At 43.9% G+C, this 27,722-nt stretch overlaps 1 protein-coding gene across 1 annotated transcript in view; it reads left to right on the top strand.

The window, feature by feature from the left end:
- LOC124181005 (polypyrimidine tract-binding protein 1) overlaps nt 1-27,722 on the top strand; it is a 346,021-nt gene that overhangs the window by 37,969 nt on the left and 280,330 nt on the right. The window contains exon 2 of the mRNA XM_046567062.1: nt 7,469-7,493. Coding sequence (XP_046423018.1) covers nt 7,469-7,493 — 25 coding nt within the window. The remainder of the gene's footprint in view (nt 1-7,468; nt 7,494-27,722) is intronic.

The following is a 27,722-nucleotide window of genomic DNA, read 5'->3' as shown; positions in this document are numbered from 1 at the left end:
CCCGTCGCTTATATATATATATATTATAACGCACGCATCCAGCAGTTGTTGTACAATTATATATAAACTAATTGTCTGCGAATTATTTGCGGTGCAGCGGAGCAAATTCGCTTTGAAGCTTTCCAATGCGATGTAGTTAAACATTAACCGCAGTACCCGATCCTTCTGAGAGAAGTTTTCAGTAAGACTGTTTTGTTACATCGGGTTGAAGATTCTGCTGCATAAAGTACGTATAATAATTGGCTTACAATAATTTTTAAAGACTTCCTGTTGAAAATCCCTGCTCATAATTAAATACCGGTGTCAAAGAACAGAGCCGGCCGGTCCAATTTTTATGAATAATACGGGTCGTTCCCGTTGCAAATTGAAGCGTGATCGAAAATTTTACTGCTAATGTAACGAATCGCGACTTTCGGCTTTTGAGTTGTGATTGTATCTTTCAATCTTGAAATCAGGCTATCGTCGGCTATCGTACTATAACTCAAGCCCGACAAATTTATTCTGTTTTCCGTGAAACAGACAGGAAAGAAGTCGTACCGCAAACTCGAATCGTATCCTGACGGCGTATTCTTGGGCGCAGGAAGTGGGGATCACGAGGAGCGAGCATTATATGTATCGAGCGCAATTATAACTTTATTAAATTTAACTCGGTTTGTCAATTTTTAAGTTACAAATTGAATAGTAGCTGGTGCAGGGAAGCCACGAGGATTGAAGAGGAAAGGGGGAGGCAGATTGAATGGTTACTACATTAACGAGTTGGGTAAAAGTTTCCCATTACCAATGCAAATGTACAGCTCGCATTGTAAACCCCGGCTCTCTTATATTGTATAATAACTGCCAGGCTCCCTGGCAACATGTCGCTGCGGCAATAAACGTTCCTCCCCCTCTTCTCCTTTCCCTTATTCGCCGAGCGGTTTGTACCACATTTTTGCCACGTGTTTAAATCAAATCGAAAATTGGGACTAAATTGGCGCACCACGAATCCGTGGAACTAATGCAAACCGTTTCGAAGCCGCTCTTGCACCGGAATAAGCGACCCAGTTGCAACAATCTTCTCGGTCTCGGGAAAGAATATTCGATTTATCCCGTGAACGTTGTAAAATAAACCCGAGTAGACGTAGCGTGAAGTATTTGCATGCAGGCGTCGGATCAGCTCGGCTGGAATGGATTGATGACTTACGGAAATTAAAAGAGCCTTTTATATATTTTTATAGGCACTTTTACGGAGCCTTCGACCATTATTCCTGCCACTTCCTTCTGCAGTACCCGACTCTTTTATCCCTCCCTATTTTTTCCTAGTTCTCCGGTTTTCCCATTCTCATTGGTCGCAAGATTTCCACTATCTCTGTGTGAAATGCGAGTAATTCAATGGTGAATTCAAGCCGATTTCTTTTTGGTGGTCAGCTTTGTGACTAGGTATAAATTTCCGTTGCTTCTCAGGATGTGAGACATTCTTTCATTTCTACCGTCTTTTTTGCGGTTGAATTTCAGCTTCTACGTTTAATCAAAGTTTTGGATAATTTTACACGCGTCGATTAACTCAACCCTTGTATTCTGTGGACGAAATGGGAAAAGTCCGCGTCCGCGATAATCGCACCCCACGCGGTAAACGGAAAACGCTGTGACGAACGGAAAGTGAAACATTTATACCGAAAACCGTGTACAAATACAGTCAAAATGATAGAACGCTACGCGTGGATGAACTTTGCAGCGTCTCTCCTCAAAGTTGTAGTTCCAATCTGCATCATCGCAGTTAACTCCGGTAAGTCCATCATCGCGTTCCTAATTTCCTTTCGAGTGCCGGAAACTTTTAGGTGTACCGAATCCAGACTTTTGCGTCAATTTAATAAACGACGAAAACCGATAAGGAAATATTTTGTTATACGTGTTATTTTTCGGCTTTGTATACGTTTCGAAATTAATTTGCACAGCTTTTTGTTTCAACTCTTTTGTCTTGTCGATTTTGCACGCGTACGATTCAAATATCAATATTGGAAAGATACGCGGTTCTTAATCGCATTTTTTGTTTTATAATATTTTTTATCTAATTACAATAGTCAGGATGGCATATCAAACATTTTGTAAAAAAAAGTGTATCAGACTTACATACACGTTAAGTAATTTAAATTGATTGCGTTCTATCAATGAAATGTTTGACATGAAAAAAAAAAAAAAAAAAAAAATTCAACTCAATAAAACGAACGGCAAACAATTTATTTGAATTTGAATTAGCTATGCAAACATTTATTCAAAGCAAATGAATATTCTGTGTTTAATGTAATAAGCCCGTGATGAATTCATTTCACTAGATCAACTGGAAGTTTCTCAATCCGATAAAAATAATTGTCCAATTTACGGTTATACTATAGATAGGTATATGAATAGTAAACATTTCTTTCCTTGAAATAAAATCTATAAGTTGAAAACGCGTCGTTTCTGTACCTTCGAATCGTTCGAAAATACAAATGAAATAAATTTACATCTCTCACAATTTGTGGTTCACTTATCGTCAGAATCATCCCTCTTCAGAGCGGCGACAATTTAGCTGAGATAAAATACTATGATTTTTTTCATCAAAAATTTGTGTATTCAGTGTCAATTTCGACACCGCCAACTCACGTTATAATCCTCTCAGTTTTCACCATACCGACAGGCGGAGTACTGCGTAAGTTATCCGCGAAATAGCGCATGAAAATTGAACGATATTATTTCGAAAATCGAGATTGTTCGAATGTTCGAAGCACAGTTAAACCTTGAAGATCACCAGGATGTTTTTCCATCGGAAAAACGTATTTATTTCTCTCACGTTTCCCTAACTCCCTATATCTGCAGATAGTTTTCCCGACGCTGTCGCCACTCTTTTTATACCACGCAACACTACCAGTGATCCTTAGACGTCTGCTCGATCCTCGATGCCAAAGGTTGACAACAAGGTGAAGTGAGGCGAATCGAGGTGCAGAATTGAAGTGTGTTAGGGGTAGTATAGGAGGGGGGCGAATGGGGTGAAGTTCCCGCTGCCGGACCGAAGCGACGCTCGTTGGTATACCTGTACCTACGTATAACGTGCAGGGATAGCCGGCCGATAGGAACGGGCGATTACACACCTCTGTGCTTACCATTCAATCAACCCCTAATTACATTTACCTGTAGCTGTTTCCCTCTGTGCTGTTTCGGCCCGTCGCAGCTGCGTAAGTTTGCCCCTGTGCATTTCGACTCGTGGGTGAGGCGGTGGAGGCTGAGGATGGGGAAGAGGGGAGGTGGGAGGGAGCCACCCTTCACCCACATCTCCCGTTTTCTACCACTCCCCCCCCCCCCTCCCTCGCCGCCTTCCTCTCTCCCTGAGCGCGCACTTGGCCAAAGAGCCCTTCGAGGGCCAATCCTGCTCAATGTCGCATCCCGGACCAGGACACACTTGACAATGTTATCCCTGCGCAACCCAACGGTATACTCTGGCCCCGCATACTCCACGAGAGCATACCGCAACGTCTGTGATTATCTATGTCCTTGCTTCGAGTGTTCCGCATTGTGTATATACGTGTACCACCATTGGACTACTCTCCTGGTACTACGCCTCGATCTAACTACTCCTCCTCGTGCACGGACCGCAGCTTCTCTGTGTACCAACGTCGCGTTTGCATCGTGCGGATGTGATGTTTGTTGCAGGCTCGTGTTTGGTACGGGTAGGCGTGTCGTCTGGCAGTGATCTGCGATTGATGAGGAATATGCGGGATGTTGCGATGGTTTTGTTGCGAAGAAAAAAATAAAATACCTGCAGCCGGGTCGTTGATTCTGATCGGCGACGGTCAAAGTTTACATTTCTCGAACTTCGGATAGATAGTTGATATTGAATGATCAAAGCTCCGGATAGATCCAAGTTTCGAATGGTCAAAACTACGAACGTTACCAATCTTGGTATATACCACGAAGTCGCCATTTCAACCACGAGTTGCGACCATTCGCAGTTCGAACCATTCAGAGTTTTGACGATTCTGAATTTTTACATTCGGTGTAACATTCAGTCCGGACTTTAATTATTCGGAATTTTGACCGTCAACCGAACCTGACAGGGTATAAAACCAGGGACATTTTTTGAAAGCAATGCGGCTCGGCCTCGAAAGAGGATCCGGATCCCTTATCAATGTTCCCATTCATGGACCGTATAATAAATCCGCGAGGGACGACGAGGACGTAAAATGATAGGCGGCTTATACCGTCGAGCTCGGAACCCTTTTTACAGAGGACTCGAATCACCGGACAGATTTTTCAATACTGGATTCCGAACTTCGGTGAGTATCTATCTGATATACCGGCGTGGGACTCTTCCCAGCCTCGTTGTCCTCCTCAACCGATCAACGATAGTTGAGACGCGAGTTGGTTACCTCCGACTCTCGTCTCTCGTCATTCGTCAACTGGGTGATCATCGCACTTTCGTGCTTCAACATCGCCGTCGTCGCGGCTGTCGATGTCGGTGCTCGCGATCGGAGCACGACGCTTTGAGGAAGGGAGGGCGACAGAGTTTGGTTTCACCGCGCATTAACGGATGCAGAGTCGAGTGGTGCGTGTACCAGCTATAACAGTGCGTGGAAGCCGGAGGGAGCAGCAGCCTAAATCTTGAATTAATTGGCTTAATATATTCAGAACTCAGTTGGGTTCGAATCCATCTAGAGAATCTGAGATACCGAAGGCTGTTCGAGACGTCTGTCTAATTCCGTTTGCATTAGACTTGGATTATAATGGAATACAGGAACTACGCCTCTGACACAATTTCCTACATATGTATAATATATATGAACCCATATAACCTCTGAGCGAAAACCACGTTTGCAATAATATGCGTGGCTGCATAACGTTCTTTGTGTATGTATCTACATCGCTTCACATGCTCCGTATCCTAATTGGCATTGACTATAGTAGCAATTGACTCCGTACTTGATCGGACCGAAATGGCTAAACGAGACGAGATTCCATCTTTGTACCTCCGTATCAATGTTCAATCTCTTAATAGTACGGATCGAAACTACGAACCGAATGCAATCGGATACCGGCATGTCGTTGTATCGCTTTGTCGTTGAAAACGCAGCTGGAGGCTCGACCTATAATCGACAGATATTGATTGCATCCCTGAAGCTTTCAAGGTAAACTGGAAACTCTGTCAGCGCCGGTAGGTAGAAAGTGACAAAACCACTTAACCCATAACGAGCGTCTCTATTCCGCCGGAAATCAAAAACCGACGGCTTCGGACAGCCAATCGACAATTTGTGAACGAAATTATGCTTGTCTAATGCATGCTGCACGGTTAACTGTCGATTAATCGGAACTGTTTATGACAATATTGACATGATTAAAACCTTGTTATACCTACAATCATCGTACAAGAACTTGAACGCAGTTCCGTTGTACACAAGCATGAGCTTGTCTTTTTTCGGTCGAATCATCGTTGACATTACAATGACGATTGTACAATGCTTAGACAGTGAATCGATAATTCTTGAGTAGATAAATATTCATTATTGTAATACCTGTGCACGTTAGGCGGAAAATTGATGAGCACCTGTCGTTTGCTTTTTCCTTAGGTACATTTTGGTTGACCTGAAAACCAGCACTACGTATTCTGATATTGACTTGTTATGGAATTGGGAAAAATTATCGTCATCCGAACGTCCGTTTGCACACTGGGTGTCCTGAAACAATGCATGAAAAAATTTTCTAGGTCATTTCGAACAACGTTTCTCACTTGGTTCTGTTCAACGCGCCGAACGTTAAACGTAAATTTCATTCTATGGCGTGTGAAATGAATTCACGACGCATTTTTAAAACAATTCATTTCCCTTCTCAATTTCGCATTTTTTTTTTTTTGCTTTTTTGTTTGTTTTTTTTCTTCATCGTCTGAAAAAATAGCCGACTTCTCAAAGCAACCACCCGATGTGTGTCCTGCGTGCAGAGTGAAGTGGACACTTCTTTATGCATACATTAGCCCGATAAGCGATCAGTTTCCCGCATAAAGAAAGTTCTTTTCTTAATGTGACAGTGCATAAATTTGTTTTGAGTTATAGACAGCGTGTTGTAGCGCGTGGCCATAGCGCCATAGCCAAAGTTAAGTGAACCTCGTTAGCATTATTACTTTTCATAAAGCTTTTTCTCTCCGCTCTCGTGTTGCGTTTCTATTATATTTGACGACAAATTACAGCAGAGGATAAATCGAAAGACCAATTTTCAGGTGGGCATTATTGTATGGAAGTTGGAAATATTTTTGTTCAATCTCAATTTATGTCTCGTTACGACGGCGTTACTTTCCTGAAAGCATACTTTTATTTATCCGTTTTCTATTTTTAAATACTTTTCAATATTTCATATCACTCGCGCCCTTTGTTCGTTAAATGCCATATGACAAAGTTGTAATGCACGTTCCTGAACTTTCTTCACTTTTTTTTTTCTGGAAACAGCTCATTTCTCCTCAATTGCAACAACACGCGACGTAGTCGTTAAGGTATAAAAAAAAAAATAAAGAAACCATTCTAAACTTTCACAAACGACCATAGCTCAATTCCTTGCTTATTTTGGCCAGATCGAATTGCGACAGAAGTTAGAACAGCTGGACAACGAGTTCGCAGTCAGCTTGATGACCATGTGAATAATGCGTTAATTATTGTTGTAAAATTTCTTTTTCTCTTTGTTTGAGCCTCAGATGATTCAGCTTTGGAAATGACTGGTTGTAGTTTGGAGCGTATTTGTATAATTCGCTCGTGCAAATCGGCCTGCTTGAGTTACAAAAAAAAAAAAAAAAAAATTATAACTATCGTATCGCCGCTCACAACGCCGATCGATTATTAATTACAAAAACGACGTTCGAGTTAACATTGCGTTACATGTACACATTGTCTGTTTGACCAATTTCAATCAGTTCGGAAACAGAACTACAGATTGTCGGAATATTTTTGTAGGCTAATCCATCAAACACTGCATACATGGATATGGATCCGTAACTTGATGTTACACGACCATCGATGTGTCATTCGATTTTGCAGTGTCGAATAACCCTCTCTCGCATATTCTCCGATGCAGCGTCAAATGGAGAACGACAGAAAGAGAAAAAGAAAAGGGTGAATGGAGAAGACAATCTTTTTCCCAAAATTTTTCTCTTTATTACCCTTCACGGTGCACGGTAAACAAAGTAATAGATGTTCATCCTTATCTCTACTGTATCCTGTCTATACTGACTTCTCTTTTTTACTTATCGTACACTGTATTTTAATGCATCTTACCTTCGTAACACTGATTTGTTTTTATTGATTGATTATACCTATGAGTGTGAAAAAAAAAAAATAATATTTAATAACTACAAATATGTGTATTGTGTACTTTACCTGTATATCTTATTGTGTCTCATACTCGTCGTTATACCTGTTATAGATATATCCGTTACGTGTGACCATTTTTCTAACTCTTCTCTTTTCTGTTTACTTTACAGAGATACTCTGCACGGTGGGCATAAGGTACGACCTCCTCTTTACACTTTTTTATTTGCCTTCTCTTATCTGCTCTACGTTTTCTTCAATCTCATGTTGTTCTCTCATCTCTTTATGCTTGAACCCCTTGCCAACCCCCACGGTTTTCTTTGAACTTTGTAATTCTCTGGAAACACCGACGGCGACGCTTATTCATCTCAGTATAAAACAGACTCTATTTAGCGCGCAGTCATTACATCCCTTCCCTTACGAATGTATGCCGACTCAAGCTTGCAGGTTCATTTAGATCCGGTAAATTCATCCAGTGACAAAAATGCAATCGGAACAAGTTGAGGGTTGGAACTAAAGTCAGAGCCCACGGGTAAAATGTATCATCAAGTGGCTGTAATGCCACGTGTGCGAAGGCACTAACAGGCCGGTGGGAAGTAAGTTTTTGTTCGCGGAATCACTTAGCTTGTCTCGTCGGGCAGTTGAATAATTGAATAGCAGCTCTTGCCTATCTTTACAACGGTTTTGTTTGACGGCGATAGACTACGTTGATAAATAACAACCGCGTGTTCATATCGATTTGTAATTTTACCATGACGTGTTTTACTTCCGTTTTTCCCTCGACAACCACCAACTCTTGTGCCCTGCGTCAATTTTTATCTCGATCATTTCGCGGAAAGAAAAAGAAACCGTTCTCCGCCCACTCAGATCCGCATGATTGCGAAACTCGACACATCTCCTATCTTCAAAATATCTTGAAAACTGTGAGTATGTACGATATATTGATCTATAAATTTTTTCTGTTTAACTGTATATCGCAGGCATGCTGTGTTTCTTATTCTTTCCTCTTAGCCGTATTACGTTTGCGCATGCACGTGGTTATACTCGTTTTTGAAATTTCTCAACTTCGGATGATCAGCGAAAGTGTATCTGTGCCTCGCATGCGTTTGTGCCAGAATCGTAAAAGCGTTCGATTTTTCAATTTTCACACTGAGAGGAGAAGACGGTCTGTTGATTCTGCACTGTGAAATAAGCTAGTTTTCATTTCAATTGAGAAAAGTTTATTCGACTTGAGAAAAGTTACTTATCGTTTCTATAACAATGTATATGGTAAGCAATTTCATGAAATCGGAAAGAGTTTTGCTAACGATTTTATCAATTCATTACAATACACTTCTCTGCTTGCATTCTGTCTCTATGAAAAATAATTTGATAAAATCATCAATGCCTTCATCGATTTAATGAAAACTTACTAATTTTGTATAAGAACAAAAGTATCGTCGCGTTTACGGGCGGTTCAAGAAATATTTTCTCTTCGCGTAAACTAAAGATTATTTTTATGATCGACTCTTAACACGGTGCCACAGCGGTAAAACAGATTTCCGCACAGATATATAAGCCTATTTTGCGTAAACCGTAGTAAAATATCTGCAGTAACCGGTGTAGGTGCCGATATTTCCGGGAAACTTTTAAGCTCACAATCAGATCGACTCCCCAACATCGACTACGTGACATATCATTCCGAACCACGGTTGCATGCCTTCGTCCGAAAAAAAAAAAAAAAAAAAAATATAGGACAACAAAGAAGAAAAGAAAAGAAAAAACGTTTCGACGTAGAGAAGGAAGCCCCGTTGCGGTGGCTCGCGATACTCGATGCAAGGCCGACGAGGGTTGCGAAGGGTGGAGGCGGGGGCGCCACTCGCGAACCGCGTCTCAAATTAAATTAGGTATGGATATATTCGAGTATATATGTGTTTGAGAGTGTGTGCGTATATTCGTAGGCCACGTTTGATCGTATTTAATCATATTTGATCGTCGTACCGGATCACGCAGTGCTGTATGATCACTGACCCGGGACACGCTGATCCTGCACGCAGTTCGTATTACCCCGCGTTTTTCTTCCACTGACTGCTACATACCGACGCAACTGTTCTGTATTACCTACGGAGGAAAAGAGAGGGAGCGAGAGAGAAAGAGGGGGGTGGGGGGGGATCAGAGAGCGGAGAACCGAACGAAAGTTCCCGGAGAGTGACGCCACTCAACGCCATTACAATATCATACATAAAGATGCAGGGGAACCCCCGACGGCCCAAGCCCAACGACTGACTGCTTCTCTGCACAGACAACTCTCTAAAGAACCCACTTCACGTCTCGTACATTATTTAAACGCAATCTGGAACCCCTGCCCTCTGCCGTTCCTCCGTTTCCGAAAAAAAAAAAAAACAGGATAGAAATAAAGAAAACAAGAAAAAAAAAGGAAAATTAAAAGAATCAAAAATATGTGAAAATGAAACAAATATTTTACACAAATTGTATTTACCTACCGTTATTATTCGTACAAGGATTCTGCCAACTTCTGCCTTGTGATTTACTATCAACCAACGCGTGCGTTTTACATATACATGTGCATAATAGTACAGTCTTTCAGTTATTGCTGAGTGACTTAAATTCTAATTGAGAAAAACTTCTGGAGTAATTGGAGCCTAGAGAGCAAGAAATTTTGCATGGTTGAGTTTTTGTTCGTTTCCACTTATTACGATAACGCGATACGCGAAATGGACGGCTTTTGGGTTCGGGGTTGAAAGGGTTAAGCGCGTATGCAAGCGCAGAGGCGAAGGACTTGTGAAAATCTTCGCAAAGCGTAAAGGGAATGATTTATGAGGGAACCGATTGTTCCGGTATTCCTTGTACGTGCCCAAGTCGGATAATCTCTAGTCGAGACTTTCAGTAGGTACGAGTTTTCTTCGGAATGTTTAAAAAATCACAGGAATATGTACGACGGGAAATTTTCCCGGTATCTACTCTAGCACCTACTCGAGTGGCGGGCGCAGCCCGGGCTTTGAGGCAATTTCATTTCTATGATGCATTATGTAATCGTGGATTAATTTTTGATGTATTCCAAGGAGAGAAAATTAACATCCAAACAGAATAAACCTTGCTCGTTGGCCGCCTCGCTGCCCGCCTTTCGGAAATACCTACGTCGGTGGGTGCCTTGTAGTATTATATATAGATATATTATAATATAATATATATATATCTAAAGCAGTCTTTCTCTCTTCAATGAAATTGGATTTCTCCTTAAGAAAGGAAGTTTTAAATCCTCAATCCCTGAAGCTCCGCGTGTGCTTTCAGCAGCTGGCAGTCCCTTGAAAATATTCCTTTTCATACCTACGAAGAGGAAAAAAAAAAAGAGAGAGAAAATCTAACCCTGCGGACCAAGGCTTGCGTTTATTCTTCTCCATACTTATGAGGCTTATAAAGTAAAATATTCACAAACATTTTTCCCCTTCCGTACCATTTCGACGCTCTTGAATCCTTCGTTTGAGACCCGTCGTTCGAGCTCTTTCATATGCTGATGATGTGAATCGCGATTCAGTTATTGAAATAAAAGTTAGTTCAGAAGTTGAGTATCATCGCGTTTCTGCCGATTTCAATGTGCACGCTTTTCACATGCGGTACAGTCAAGCACCCGATTCATTTCAATTGAAACTCAATACTGGCTTACAACGACAATGTTGAACATTCCGCCACCCCATTACGCGCCGGAGCAACTTGTTCCACAAGCTTGATATCTAAATTGATATTCAAGCCTCAGATACTTGTGGGAAACGTCGACACACGGTAGTGTAAATTGAAAATTGAAAACCGAGAATCGTGAGGTAGTAAATTGATTTCATATTTCGAAACAGTTTCGTTGACTTCTTATTCTGAACAACGTATAAGCTCCGCAGTTGTTTGTACAAGCTTTTTTTCGAACGTGTTCAAAATCAACGATTCATCGATCAAGATAAGCAATATTTATGTCACACACTTACCTCTGTAATATACTTGTTTTCAGAATTTGGACACTTATCGTTGGCGAATAAGCGAATAAAGCTTTGTCGCGCGATCATTCGAGAACAGTTAAATTGAAAGAATTTTTCATGGAATATCGAAAGAGTCGTGTAACTGACAAAAAGTTGCACTACGAACTTGAATGTAATTTTCATTGTTCAAATTGCGGTCTGAAAAAATCTGACACAAATAGCAAATTTTTTTTCGCTTGTCGAGGTTAGAATATCCGCTGATTGTAATGAGAATGCGATAAAAACAACGGGTCTTTGAAACGTGTCCGATACATGCACGCGTATACGATAATCAGGTTGAAAAGCACTGACGTGCGCAACGCGCGAACAGAGGAGAAACGGATCTTCGACGTAGCGAGCCGCGGGAATACATCGCCGCCGGCTACCTGATCAAATTTGAATGTTAAATCTGAGTAGATATTCTATGGTTATCCGAAGCTTTTGGTATTCCGCGGCAAACCTCCGGATGGGAAGAGAAGAGAGAAGAGGAAGAGGCTGGCGGAAAGCGGTAGAGAGAAATGGTGTGTGGTCGATGCCCGTGTTCCACCTTCGTCACGCCATCCATCCATCCATCCATTCGTCCATCCGTCCATCCGTCCGTCTATCCATCCATCAAACCACGCATCGATACCGCCTCGTCTGAAGCAGCGGAGAGGGATGAAAATAGAAACAGAGATGCGGGAAAGCCGAGAGTCGTTGAGGCTCGAAGGGTGACTTGCAAAATGAATCGAAACGTGTCGATAATCCTCGTCGCCTGCATCGCCATGCAGAATTCGGTTGACCCTTTATCGTTTCGTTCCACTTCGTTTCTTTTCGTTTCTCGTAAATAATTATCGAATTATCACGCAATTTGTTTCTTTTTTTTCTTCCTTTTTGATATACCGTTCCTCTTCGCTAAATGGGGATATTTCAATGGAAATGGGACCCGGTGACGCGTTCACGATCCATTCCTGAGAATACGAATATTAGGGGGTTAAACCGCGCTGAAAATTCTGAGCAGTGATTGCGAGTCCTTGCGGTCACGTGGCCTTTGAATTTAGACTCCTCGTTGACCTTCGCTCTTAAACAACCCTCCTGGGCGGTCTGACCTTTTTCAGACAGAAGCTCTGTGCTTCAAGATTTACCTCCACGGTTCAAGGAAGAAACGTTTTTCAAGACTTTATTCGCAGAGCGCTTTTCACTGTTTATAGAAACGGGAAATTTAAGTTCTATCGCCCTAATTATTCCCAAGAATCAATCGTGAAGAATAGAGTGAAAATTGTGTATCCTTCTCCGACGAATCCAAGGAAAGGACGGATCGGAATTTTAACGAGAAAACACGTTGTCATCGTATCTGAGACGCGAAGTGGATTGAGAAATCTAGCGCAAGAAGCCGAAAGACAGAGAAAGAAGGAAAGCGGGTCTCGATTCATATCTATCCTTATCTGTATAAAACCGGGCGTTATTTACTGCATTCGTTTCGCATGTATGAGGGTAAGCCGAGCCGCGTCGGCTCAGTAACGGCCGGACATTAAAACGTATCGGATAAATTCATGAAAGATTCAAAGGCCGGTCGAGTCTTCGATCTCGCAGCGGATATACGTCCCTTGGGACGAGGGACCGGACATCCTGCAGTCTGCGTTATATTATATCCATACGTGTAACAAGGATTCGTACAAAAATTGAAAATTGCGAGCGAATGTTGCACTGCGGAGCGTGGTTAAATATTCCTTGGGATTTTTGCAAACCCCTGAACGCGGACCGATCGTAAGATGAAAATTACGAAGCTAAGGGTGCGGCGATGCCTCGTTACCCATGACTTGTACTCTTTACTCCCGTTTCATCATACGCAAGACCCTTGCGTAACTCGGCGTCAATCCTTATCCCTTTGTGCAATTCGTACAAGATTCGACGTCTAAACATTCCGAGAGGACAGCAAGCGGCTGGATTCCCCCTGAGGGCTGAACGGCGTCCGGATCTCTGCTTTTCTTACGTCTCCATTACGGCATGTCGTTCGGATGGTAAGCGTGTGGGTGATACACATCGACGTTTTTCCGCCCCCCAGCCGCCATTCAAGCCACCGTACGACGTCTTTGTATCCAATTATAATATTTTACATTATTGAAAGCCCTCTTAAGGTCTTTTGTCGCATACTTGCCGTTCGTAACGAGGATCGTATCCCCGGGACAAACAACACGGGTTTTTAATATTTTTACGAAGCTTTATACTCTCGGCTGTAACGTTATTCGCAACGAAACATGATCCCTCGGTTTTTTATACACCGAGAAGCTGCTTGATGCTTCATGTATACGAGAATTTCCCAAAATCTTCACCAATTTCAGACCATCAAAGGAACCGGCGGCTATACGACATCAAAAAATCGCTTCTGTAACCAACGACAATTCTTTGTTCATCTCTCTCTCTCTCTGTCTCTCTATATCTATCTATGTCTCTATCTCGCCGTCCGTCGAAAAGACGATCCGATCGTAATAAAAAGTTAGTCCGCCGATATTTATTATATGCGCGTTATACTGAAAATTGCGCGAAAGTGGAAAGTTTAGAGTTTTATACACGAAAATTATCCTACAGGAATGCACGCATAAAATCCATCGTAGCCTTCGGCAGGATCGGGGATCCGATTTTCGCACTCGCAAGAATCAACGCTGTAAAGCTTGGGGATTAATTTTCCATCCAACCGCGTTTATACGCGTAAGTGAAAAATCCTCGTCAGAGGTGCGGAAGTGATCTTGACGGTCCGTAGGTACCAAAAACGCGCACACGGTGAAACGTGACGAGGGGTGATTTGACTCCGGTGATTGTCTTCACGCCGTAATACCCACGCAAACTTTTCAAGCCTCATCTGGCGGATATAAATTATATACATATTATCCACGTCGATTTATATATAATAAAAAATGACTTTTACGTCACAGATGCCTGCAGTAAGTTTCGTCAGAAACGGTACAAGCATGGCAGGTCATGGAAAGACCCGAATAAGAGGCTGATAAAGTCAATTAAAAATGGGCATAGAACCAGCCTGAAATCTCACAGAACTTTGGACACTCTGAGACCAATAATTGTTCGAAGATTGATTCGAAATTGAATCGCGGAAATCCATTTTATCGTCTTTCGCCTTTAGGTCAGAATAATCTTGGCAAAGAGCCATTCTAAACAACAGCCTTCGTCATAACGGAACAAATTTTCGGTACATCAAGTGGTGGTTCATTGGCATACTAAATAAGCTGCGTTGCGTTCACGCGGCCGCAGGTTTGGGGCTTGTTTTACGGGCACTTCCGCTGTTGTCTCCAATTTACGGGTTATGGAGCAGCAAGTTTCGAGCATCGAGTTACCCGTCATCTCTTGCTGAATTGACGGAAAATTCTGAACTCTTTGGAGTCGTCTTTAAACTTCGCGGACCTCGTCCTGCAACCCTCGTTCTTGTCACCAATTTCCTGTCCCCGATGAATATCTAATTAATAGTCACGAGCCGGTAAATGACCACGGTGTCGTAACGCTGCCCCCTGCAACGTGGACGCGCCCTTACTGCTTTCCCGTCAGCAGACTTACTTATCCAGGTAATTAATATGTTGTGTAAGAACCTCGAGGTTCCGCCCGAGTCGCTTCGCGGTTTTATAAAGTGCATTATAGGTAACAGGGTTTGACTGGCCTTTGTGTCAACTATCGACATCGTAAAAGGAAATTTTTCAGGACCGTCTTTCGTTGATAGTCGTGACAGAACGGGAGTGGAATGGACCATTCGCATCGTACGACGTGACGTCGAGGTTGAGCGACTCGACCGGATACCGTTAAGACAGTGCAGTTTCCACCTTAACTTGCACTACGGCATAGTTTCGTTCGACCGAAATTAGTTAACGCCAGTACGCTGTTCGCCGTGGCCATAAAAACCCTTTTGCCTGTATCCCGGAACGCTGGCTACAGGGAACAGAGGGAGTAGACGATACAACCTGCATCCCCGGTTGAGGTAGGTAACGGTGACTATAGCTGTACACGGTATAACGTCACACAGACACATGGGCGGACTGAAATTCAATCAGCTCAACGTTCGCGGTTCCGTGATCCCGTCGGTATTAAAGATGTTGCGAAGGCAGGAATCAGCATCGGAGCCAGAATAAAGAGCTCCGAGGTATTGGTTCCTGTTAACAATTGATGGCCGATAGATTGCAATTCAGAGGAGCCACCGTTCGCTCGCCAATTTCCAACTCCGGAAACTCGGTAGCGAGCGCGCGTTTCATCCGGACTCGCTCTTTACATTCCGAATTTCCAGCTCCACGCATATACCTGTTACACACATTCTGTAACCCCGGCATGACTGAGGAGCGCAAAGCTGAGAGCTTCGGAGAGAGGGAGGGAGAGAGAGTGAGAGAGGACGGGGAGGAAGGTAAGTGCGGCGGCGGTGGCGTTGCCTGCATAATCCCAGCCTTGGTCCAGATCAAAGCTCGGCAACATTCTCTATGAATAAAGCCGCGTTCCGGCAGCCTCGGCGGTTTCCCGTCGTTGTCCAAGCGGCAAGCGTGCCCTCGACCATCCGGACCTGGTTCCCAGTGCCCGACACCTCTTACCAAATTAGCAACGTGGACATATAACCGCATATTTCGTCGCGCGAGAATCAGTCCGGGTCTCTAACGAGTGCGGAAACATGGGTGACTATTCCGCTTGTGTACGCCTAGGCTTTCCTTTGAAGGACGAACCATGATATTTTGTGTAGAAAACTCGGTGCGGTGTGCCGAAGGGATCGCCTTTGAATGGGGGGTGGGTGCCTGTCCAGAGTGAGCCGCGAGGCTTACTCTTCTACATTTCGGGTAAAGGCGCCTGCTTTGTGTACCTGCATCAACAACAAGAACCCAACGACGAAGCTGCGGACGGACAAACAACAAACGGCGAACAGAACCGGTCCATTCTATCTCTACAGGCGAACTAATAGAGCCTGTTTATTCACAATGGAGGATCTTAATGTACGAGGTACGGTTATAGGTGCGTACCTTCGCCCGGCCAACACCCTCGTCTTTCCTCGAACTGAAAGCAGAGCCTAATGGAACGGAAAGCGTGTATACCAAGCCCGACCCAAAGTGTACGCTGGATCACCGCTTATAAGACGCTCCGAATACAGATGCCTCGATGATTATGGCTGGCGTTTGGGTCGTTTCGCGTCCTTAGTTCAGACAAGTTTTTCGGACGAGTCTAGATCCGGGATTGTTGAGCAGCTCTTTTCCAAGACCATTCCTTTGCCTGGGTATCCTTGACGATCGCTTCGGCTTCGATCCAGCAGTGCCGTAACCGAAAACCCCAATAACTAGACTAATTGCCAGGTCCGTTGGACAAGCTAGCCTTTTAAGTGTACAAAACTCTCTATAGGTATAACGAGCTTGCTATGGCGGACGCCAAGCATCATCGGTAGGTCACAAGACGCCCAGCAGGGAATATGTAACTTTATTCTTTTGTCTTTCACTAACTCCTCGGTATGTTATTTCAGGAGAGACGGGCGTAAATCATTTAAATATTCCCACAATGAGGAGAAAAATTCATCTCCAAATCCTTATATTCCTCGCATGAATTCTCTCATCGTCAAATCACAAGGCGAACGTGTCTCTGTCCATGGATGCAGCGACGTCGTGATACGCAGAGGTGCTGATCCTGAGCATGGAATTCATGATAACTCAACTCACGATTGAATAGGACGTTTGATCCTGTCGAATGGATCTTGGTGGTTGGACGCGTGATTACCTTCGAGCAAATGCAATATTCCCGTGAGTCGGTCTGATGCCACAAAGGGAATCGCCGATCTGTACATTGGCGTTGGCGCGGCAGTTGATGGCGATTCTGGTTCCTCGCCTTGGCACTGCAGGCTTTCCTGTCCGATTGGAATTACGGAGGACACTTGCCTTGCCTCGTCCTCTCTTCATTTTCAATGGATTGTCCAGAGAGTTTCCTGATTGTTGACGATATTACTGTACCCGATGAAGTTGTATTCCAAAAGGAACTTTGTGCTTCTTGTATACCGGCGCCTAATCCTGTGCCAACTTTGTTCTTCCCGCATTTCTGTTCGCTTACTTCGCAAGTCGATTTGCCTCACCAACCTCTGATAGTATAACGTGTAGCTGGTACAACAGCCGTAAGTATTGATCAATTTTCATGACTGTGAAGAACGGTTGTTATTGTTCAACGCTGACTTCAGTCTTTCATTAAACACCGTGAGAGCAGATGTGAGCATGCATCTTGGATATCACGACTTTGGCAAAGCGTGTCTCTTCAACCTACCAAGTTAAGCCAGATTCTCATTTCACGATTGACCTTGATCTCAAGCTTCACATCCAGAATACAATGTTCACATCACCGATCAACTTAATTCCAGAAGAAGTATCTTACCGTTAGTCCAATCTAATGTTGTATTTGAAAGACCTTTTGCTTCGTCGTCAACGTTGCGAAATCTTTCATTTCAACCCAATGGTTGATTCTTGTTTTTGATCGATCCACTCGGCAAATTGGGGCAGGGTAGAAGATTTCCAGGATCCTCGGAGGTTTGAGAAGCACTGTGAGTTGGTTTCGTTACGTAATAATGGTCCCAGGATGAAGTACGTGCATTGTTAATGAATCAGGTAATTAGGTGGGGGAGTTCAGTTTAGTGAATGCTGCCCCAGGGGGGAGGGTTAGCGGCGTAGCAGGGACCGGCGAAACGTTCGGGTCGTGTTAGGCAGAGTCTGGAACCCGAGTGTGAGAGGGATGGCGAGTGTTACCCGGGAACAGCAGCTCGCGGGGTCAGAGGGAGGTTTAAACCTAGGCTCGGTTCGCTGCGCTTCGCGCGTTGAATATGCCCGCTCGGTTCAAAGCCGAACGCCTAAAGCCACGAGATCATAAGCTGCGGTTCGTGCACCGTCTCTGAACGCAGTAACTACGCGAATTTCGCACGCGTCCCGCCTCCTCATAGAGAGACACAAACGCCAAGGTCGCTTCATCGATACGCACGATGGAGACAATATTGCAAGTTCCCATCAAGGTAGAGAAAGTTCTGCCGTCAGGCAGTCTCTTCTAATCGACTTCTCGAAAAAGGATCTCTGACGTGGCCCACTCGGTGGTTTCTCAAAATTTCGAGTGAAATGGGAAGAAGATAAACGTCCCTGATTTTGTGTAATTAGTTTTTTCAGATTTGATCTTGACTGAATTTCGAGAACAATTTCTTGAAGGGTTTCTGGGTAACGGTACAGGTTCTGTCTCGTTTCGCTTCATGGATGCAGCTTTCGAATGTCTGGGTACGCGAGGAGACACTGTTTGAACCTTGAAGCGATCGGTTCATCGCGTGCCGCTCGATATTGTGCACAACCGGGTCTGCTGTGCAAGGTATACAGTGCGCGTTTAGTTCATTGGATAATTACTAACGATACGATAGCGATGGCGGTTCCGAGCAGCCAACGAAACGTACACAACGCTTGGTTCCAGTACGTGAACAAGCGTTTGCAGTATGCCGACTGCGAGTATCGCACGGGCGCGGTTCGAAGCTTCTAGTGTTGTATCGGCGCAAGGTGTTCCGGCCGATGTGAAACCGCGTGCAATGGAAGCTGCAGGGCTGCCCTGGAAAATACGCTTTGCAATTGAGGGAGCCGGTGCTGGGGAAATCGGCGTTTTACCTTCAAGTACACACGATCGAATTCCGGATAGCTTTTAAGCCGGGTTCCTGTTCATTCGTTCGGATTACCATACGTGTACGAGGCACGCGGTGCGCTTCGGCCGTTTTATATCGGTTGTGTGTGACGTCAGCCGCGAGCAGCCGAACCAACGCATTACCGTAATTACGAAGATTGTTCCGGCGCAATACGCCCCCCTCACCATCCGCTCGGCTCGGTATATTCCCGTCACAGAATCCGACTAGGGTCATATTTCCGGTCGGCCCCGATTCACCGAATTTCAGGATTAATTATGCGGTACACGAATAATCTACACGCGTGACGAACCATCGCGTGTCCGCTTTTGTTCCTCCCTTCACCCTCTTCACGGGGTGACCGTTCTACCGTTTGATTACCGTGCCCGGAGCAAGTCGTTGCAACTGCTGTATCGAAGATGACGGATTGTACGGATCATTTATATCGGACCAAGGTGAATCGGACGAGACGATGGACGGGTGATCTGGAAAAGGATTGATTGGAAGAATATCTCCATACCTCGTTTTCCGCCCGGCATCGGTTTGGGGTTGTATTTTATTCATAACTAGTTAGTACCTCGCTCTGCGGACCGCGGTTCGACGAGTCGCGGTAACGGTATACGTGCGGAAACCGTGAGGGTAAATAACATCGCGGATGTGTCTATATTTAATGTGTGTTGGCTTTCCAGGGCCTCTGTATGCATACGCGTGTACAACCCATTGTGTGGGTATGAATACAGTTATATTGTGACATACATATCGCGTTACGTTGCTCGTTCGGAATAGCGGAAAAACGAGAGAGTGAGAGAGAGAGAGAGAGCGAGCGGGCAGGGGAGGGGGGAGGGGCAGAGGAGGAGGAGTAGTATTGTTGTTTAAAATTACATTAAATATTTCTGAACAAACACGCATTTCGCATATTCGAATATAGAAACGTACCTTGCCGTGGGGCCAATTTCACCGTCATGCTAAAAGTAACCGAAACTTCGGGCCAACTAGCCGGAAAACGCTTTGTTTGAACCGTAAAAGTTTACCGTGCGCTCTCCTTATTTATCAACCACGGTAAATAGCGATGCGATTAACCTGTTAGTTTCTGGCTTTGCGTTGAGTGAATTCCACGACTTCAGTTATTCAGCTCAACTTTTCTCATGCATCTCTCAATCGTCTTTATTATGTCGTGATTTTTACCTCTGACCTACTGTAGGCAATAATTTACTTTAGACGTTAATCGACGTTACTGGCGTTATTATTGTACCTCGGACAGAAATTGAGAATGGATTTTATTCAACGTTAAATTTACCGCTGCGGGTAACGAAGGCTTGTGTTTTTACCCGGGGGGCCTGGCCATCGAGCGTATTATATTAAATTATGTATTCGTTTAATTAGAGACGCAATCACGTGCAATCACGGCGGTACCACGGTCTATGCACCTTGTTTTCGTTTATATTACAGTTTTATACGCACATATATTTCGTTGTTCTCATTATTGTTATTTTTTGGTACGTTACGTACCTACGCCCGCCCTGTTGTGCCGGATATTTACAGGATTTACCGTATCGCTCGATATTTGCTATAGCTCGCACCCGCTGCGCCAAGGGGTCACGTTTCGTCTCGTTAAAATAATGCAATGCAGGAATCAAAGAGATTGTTTCATCGCATAGAATGAATCCGGCATATTTGCGACCCTTCGACTTACCGTACAATATATTCAAATCTACAAAACCCATAACGAATTCGTTGGCTATAACTACTAATAACCGTCTCCGTTTGTAGAAAGTATCCGTAAAATAGAGTACAATTAAGATGGCGTTGCTGTAGCAAAAGTTCCACGTTTAAAAGAAAGCACGAATCAGGTTGAACCCTGATTGCTTATTAGCGTCATTCTGGTGACTTGTTGACCCATTATTCGTCGCTTTTTGGTGAAAACATTTCCAGTTGAAACCCCATATGAGATACTTCTCATTACGTCTACCCTACGTGCTACGAAGTTAAGAATTATCTACGTTTTTGTAGAATTGTATTACTTCGCAATTTCTTTCAAACGTTACGAATCTTCCAATGCTTGCGAAGGTTATTCCGAGCGAGGTTTCCTTTATACAAAGTTGAAACATTGAGTTACGTGTAATATAGCCGTCCTCGTCAAGAATTCAGCCCCGCATGTATTCAGCCCGTCGAACATTTATCTAGCCCGTTAATTACCTTTCTACTCGCTACTCCGCGAGTGTATAATAATATAAGAGGCAAGGCGGCAACGACGGGGAAAATTATCCGTTTGAAAGCTCAGGCGGGTAAAAACACGAGGGATAAAAACCTTTATAATCTCTTGCAGTTAAAACCGACTAGCTAGCAAACAGCAGTGCTGTTTTTGCATGCAAAATGTCTCACGGAAAACTGCATGCGCTCGCGTATTTTGCGATACACGTTAATCAACGAAGTAATGTCATACTTACTTTGCTAGAGGAATTTAAAAAAAATACGTTTTATAATCGGATGTGACTCTGTAACGTGCATGCATTCCTATTTTATAGAAATTAAAAAATTGTGGCAGAATTGAGTGCATAACGTATGATACAGTAATTCGTGTTTCTTTTCTTTTTTTTTATGACAAAAGCATTTCCGTTTGTACGATCCAATTCCATTTTTTCCTATCCAAAGAATATTAGGCAAATTGTGAAATTATGTACTTCTTACTAGTCTCATTTTTCACCCTATAATTTCATGAATAATATTAGGTCTCATCCTTGCTCAGGCTATGTTCATGTAAGAAAGATTAATTTTCTACCGTAGACGCGAGGCAATATTATTTTCTGAAGAATGAAATTCAATGATGAGAAAAATTAAAAGATATCAAACCGGGTACATTGAAATTTTTTCAAGCTGCAGTGCAACGTGTTTCTCTCCTAATTGCCGCACCTCGGTGTTGAGGTGAATTTCTTGAGAAGATAAAAATGCCTGGAGCATACAACTGTATCCGTTAATGAGAAAGGGTGGTTAATTTTCTTTAGAAAATGCAATGATCGGGATTAAAAAGGCGAGACACAGAAAGGTGTACATGTATACAATAGCTGAGAGAGTATGAAATATAGAAAAATGGAGTTAAAAATAAAGGCGAACACCGTTCCGGCGAATCCTTCACTCGACCTGGTTGATCGACACCAAAGAGCCGCGTGGAGAACGACGCCGGAAATATAAACGCATGGGTATTATTCCTCGACTCTGCGCCGCAGCGTACCTTTGGTCTAGAGAGCTTGCAGCAGCACCTTTGTTCACGAAGGATATTATGACGCTTTGTTTTCCCGACTGCAGAAGCATCGTAGACAAGGAGATGAAGTTGGATGGAAAAAACGGTTTGAAATTAAACGGCTAAAAACTGCACGGCGAGTGCGCAGGACGGATTAATTTTGAAAAATATTAAAATCATATTTCCTCGCGTAGCGTTCAAGCGCCCACCTTATCCATCCCATCTCTAACAATAAGCTGTCGGCACGGGCAGCTTTCACTTTGCCTCGTTACTCAGCAACGCCGCTGTTTTTGCCCGCGTAAAAACTTCTCCACGTTGTTACACCGTTGTTCGGATTATTAGTACCTGCAAGCTTCGACCCTTTCTTCCACCCTTCTGTCCCTCGTTGCGGTTCATCGTTGCGAAGCTCGAGTCAAGCTTCTCTGCCGTCGGGGACGTCGTCGGCTTGCAGATAACCGCCAGGTCTGCGGTCTCCAGTCAGCTTTGACCGACCGCTCGGCTTGCGGTTGCTCCTGTCGATTTTCTTGCGCAAAAACATGAGCTTCAGGATCGGCCCGAGCTTCTCATGCACCGTTCCTCTGACCACGACTTATCGTTAGGGTAGCTTCAATGTTCGGAGCCGATTGTTTCTCGTCGCGACGATCCTGCTGCTCGATTAATCTCATTGTCGCGAAAACTTTTTTCCGCCAGTTACAGAATATCTCCGAGTTGGCGAGTCAAAGTCCGGATTTCGTTTGGTGAAGCGAAGAAAATTGCGGTACAAATTAAGCTCAGCTACGAGACGCCATTTGCTCGACGAAGTCATAAATTTAACAGTTGGAAATCAAATTGTAAGTGAAAGGCAATTAAATTAACGATGATGGGATATGTACTCTAAAGTACGGAGGCATTAATCGAGATGTGAATCGAAATTATTAAAAACCAATGCGAATACCTTGAAATCACGCGATGGCACTGAAGAAGTCGGGCGTTGAAATTGTTTCGAGTCCCGCACTTAACCTTAGGGTAAAGAACTCGGGTCCTTTTAATTCAGTGGTATTCTATCGATCTCTACCTTATCGCGTGTCTTCCTCGATTTTCAGATTGCCAGACGATTTACATTGATTTCCACAAATTTTTTGTGACTTCTTGTGACTTTGTCCAATCCGGAATACACCGAAGATCGCTTGAAGATTATTGAAAATCAATAAAGATCACATTACAAGATAGAGACGAATGTCAACGAATCGGAATAATCCGTTCGATTTCTACAAGCGAACGAATCTTTTTTGTCATCCTTCTTCACACGATGTTGAAAGGAATTCGTGGCTTGATTCCAACGTCCCTAAATTTCAAAGTTCTTGTAAAACATAAAAAGAAGAAAAAAAAAAAAAAAATGAAAAGAATGAAAGAATTTAAAACGTCCTTTCATTAGGGGATGAGTTATACGTGCACGAATATTGTACACCTCGTTTGTGCTCGCCGATGCGCGCGTGTGTGTGAATGGACTCTGCATCTGTGTCGCGTTTGTGCTCGGTGAAAATCCGTTGCAGAAACGATTACAAGCAGCGCCGCGGAGCGTTATGCCGCAACCGTGCAGCAGCAGCAGCAGCGCAGCCTGCGCTTCGCGAAGCTCGTGACGAACAATGAGCTGGCAGCAGTTACTGCAGGTTGTAATAACTCAGAGCGATACAAGTTTCCCCATTATTCTAATAATTAGCAGTGGCCATATTTCTTCCAGCAGGCTTGAAGCACCTTGCCGCGGACCCCACAAAGAACGTCGCAAACCGTTTCATCGCTTCCTCGACGTTATACGTCCTACTTTTCGAGTCGGTATAACGTAGCCACCCCTGCGACCGACCGTGCCTCGCTTCCTCGTTTCAAACCCCTCCAGGATTACACACTTTTTACCGTTGAAGATTGTTTACTTTTACAACGGGCGATATAACCGGCCAAATTCTTTCCTCGCTCACTCAAAAGCCCCTGAAATTTTTATACAGTCGTAATATACGCACACCGACCTTATTTCCACTCAATTGTTAAGCTCATCCTCTTCGGTCATTTCCTGTGGCACCGAGTCGCGGGGTGGTTCGCAATACGCGGCTGCGAGGGATGACGAAGATAAGTCCATCGTCTCGGGGGGTTGGAATTAAGGGAGCGGGAGTTTCTTTGTTCCAAAATCTAATGTACCGGAAGACGCTGGGGATTTCAAAAAACGCGATTAACCGTGAACCGTGCAATCAACAAGATTCGGTTTACCGTGTAACGCGTACGCATAATCGCGATAACTCGCATCATTTGCTGCTTTGCTGCAGGTTGAATAAATTTTTAAGCTTTGAATAAATGAAGCGATTCCTGCCCGGTCCCCGGGACTTCCGGCCAAGCAGCCGAGCCCCCCGCGTGTTGGGACATCCGTAGTGGGAATACAGATACTCGCGTAATCTGCTTTCCGGCGGGCGGAAAGTGGCTGCCACCCCCCTTCGCGCCCTTCTCGCCCCCTCGACTGCCCCCTTTCACACCCCCCGAGCCCTTGCTCACGGTTTGCCCGTCGGTCTTATACCTCCTGGAAACAACCCGCGCAGTTACTCACCGCAGCATGCATCTTCCATGAGCTTTACGAGCGTTTAATATCGTAAGCTTAAAGCTCACCCGGTCAGCTCCGTCTCGCCGCTTTCCGCGCCCCGATCTCTCTCCGTCACTCACTCTCATCGTTGCAGTCTTCGATTCCTTGTAGTCAAAGGTACAATATATATTTTTTCAAATTCGTTAGATTATCAGGAAATTTCGTTCCGGATATAGCACGTCCGTTAATTTATTCAATTCTTGATGTTTTGTACCTTATAAATTGCACGGATCTCGGTTAAGGGATGTAGAATATTCACGGTTACACTGTAAAAAAATTATGTTTCGTGCAGTTCCAAGTTCGTACGGGCTCGGGCAAATTGTACTCGAGCTCGTAAAAATTTACACGAATTTCACTCCGCGTAAGAAAATTTCCGCAAAATTTACACGGCTTGGTGGAAATTTACGACGAATGCGTACGGAGTTAAATTGAATCGTGAAAATTTCCACTTCTCTACAAAAATTTGTTAAATTTTAAACGAAAAGAACTGTCAATTTTTAACATTGTATACCTTGGGTCAAAATGATTACAATGCTGCACGATTGAAAGTTGAGAACATGCCGAATTGCGGTATTTCCGAGACGATCAATCTTTTCATTTCAGAACCATCGATTATCCTTATAAATGTCTACCTTGTTGATGAATTTTTAATATCATCTAGCGGTCTGCAGCTGAATCTTAATTATACCCCCAACTTTAATCGTTCATTCTGCAGCTTCGAAATACTTCGAAATACTCAACAAAATCGAGATGAACAATCACTCGGCGATTCTGCTGTTCATTTATTTCGCCCTTTCGACAGTTTCCTTGTAAAGCTTTTATTCACTTCGTACCATAGTCGTGACACTTGTAAATTTTCCAACTCGTACATCGTCACTTCGGCGATAAATTTGTAACTTGTATTAGTTTTTTATAAATACTATTTTTTTACCACCAATCTGGCTCGAAGAATTTTGTCCGTTACTTTCATCGGGTACTGCAAAGATTTGCAATCTTGCCGACCACTTTTCACACACCGCGTGGCACGCAATTTACCGCATGGAAGCCGAATTCACGTGACGCGTTGCAACGCAGCTGCGATCAGCGATCATCCCTTCCGAGTAAAGGTGCAGAGGATATACATCGTTTCGCCAGTTATGTCTTTGGGGCTGCTTCCACCCCTGAACCTCCTGCTTATTTCCTAATCCCGGGTTACCTCTCAAAATCTCCAGGCGGATTTTCGAGGATTTGTTTAGCGTATGTTCGAGCGCACGATTCCGCCTCATTCGTGCACTACCTATACGTGTTTCTATCCTTCGAAATTTTATGCATAACAAACAAATAAAAAACCGGTTATGAATCTGAGGAAAGAAGAAAGAAGCAAACATAAGAATAACCAGTTTGGTATTCGTAGAAGAACTAAATTTTTTACTTTTTATTGTCTGTTTTGTTTTTCGGTAGCTACGGTTTGGCTAAAAAACTACGAATATATCAAACATCTTGTAAGTTTTTTTTTCCCTGTAAATAGATTTACGTCGATACTTGAATCAAACGTTTTCACAAAGATTTAGAAATCGTTCGACTATTTACCCCTCGGATCATCAATATTCACCACTAACGATCACGGAACTTTAACCCACACCGCAATTCCAGTTCCCACAGATATCTCGTTCTGATTTAACAAAACTGCACGACGGTGATCTTCCGGCGTGGCAAAAAGGCGACTCGAACAGGACCGATATAACGTCGCGATGTAATATGCAGGTATTATGACGGGGAAGGTCGATCCATTTACATCGAGCGGTAACTTCTATTGTAAGGAATAACGAGGCGCAATTTTTGACTCTCCGAGTCTAGCGAACAATATGACGCATTAGGCGAATTGTCCGTCGCGATTGTCCGTTTACCTATGTACGCTACGTGCATGCATGTACACACCTACGCAGGGGCGAAGCGAAGCCCCGTAATCAATGACCGATTTACATTCCGTACTCTCGGGGCGCGCGACTGAAACTTTTAACACCCAGCTGCCAGCCTTTAATGCATCTGCACAGCCGCGCCTCTCCGCAACCTTTGCATTCAATTTTCTGCAGACAATTTACGCCGTTCAGATATATTATAATATTGTCTGCACCGAACGCGTGTTGAAATTATTTGATTTCTTTTTCTCGTTTTCTCCTGGGATTAAAACTCGCGGTAAATCATTTTGCTGTACCGTGGAGGCATATTGAGATAAAAATTGAGAAAGTTTCGATCCAGCAACGTATGACAAGGCGGATTTTTATTTCACCTCGAGATACAACGATACGCACTTTGTTTCAGAACCCGTGTATCGACGTCTTTGTCGAAGTTCGCCGGTCGGGTGAAAAAAGGGTTGAACGAAGAACGGCGCGGTGGTATACGTGTAACGTGTGTAACAGCGTTGAGAGCAAATTCTTTTTATTTTCTCTTCGTTCGCGGCGAAAAAAAAAAAAAAAAACCCCTTTGTCCAGGTCACCTGAGCTTCAAGTGCCCGAAAAATCTATATACGTGATACAAGGTTATACGTACACGCCGGGGCACAATGGAAAAGTGAGTTATGTGGTTGAAAACGGCCCGGCGCATGGTTTCAGGTGAAACGAAGTCGGGGTCGCGGGACGCTGCTTAACGACACGGGCGGATAGCGGTTAATTGTATTTTTTGCGTCGCTGGGGACGGCCGCAGGCTCCGGAACGAATAGAAGACCGTGGGGGTGAGTCGAAAGGGGTTTGAGTGGCTGCCCCGCAGGCGCCTTCAATATTCATCTGTGTTTTTAGGTACGAGGAATGCTTTTACTGCCCCCCCCCCCCCCCCCCCCCCCCTCGCCTAACTGAAACAGGAAGAGAAAGAGAGGGAAAGAGAGGAAGAAACGACATTAATCGAGGCTTAAATTTAACCGTCATGTGCAGTCCACGCTCACGTTTTGCCCAAAGCCGAACGCTTCCGGTTCGGAATA

The sequence above is a fragment of the Neodiprion fabricii genome, chromosome 4, assembly GCF_021155785.1.
Source record: "Neodiprion fabricii isolate iyNeoFabr1 chromosome 4, iyNeoFabr1.1, whole genome shotgun sequence".
Lineage (NCBI taxonomy): Eukaryota > Metazoa > Arthropoda > Insecta > Hymenoptera > Diprionidae > Neodiprion > Neodiprion fabricii.
Note: the sequence above shows the minus strand (reverse complement) of the source record. Positions and strands in the feature narration are given on the sequence as shown.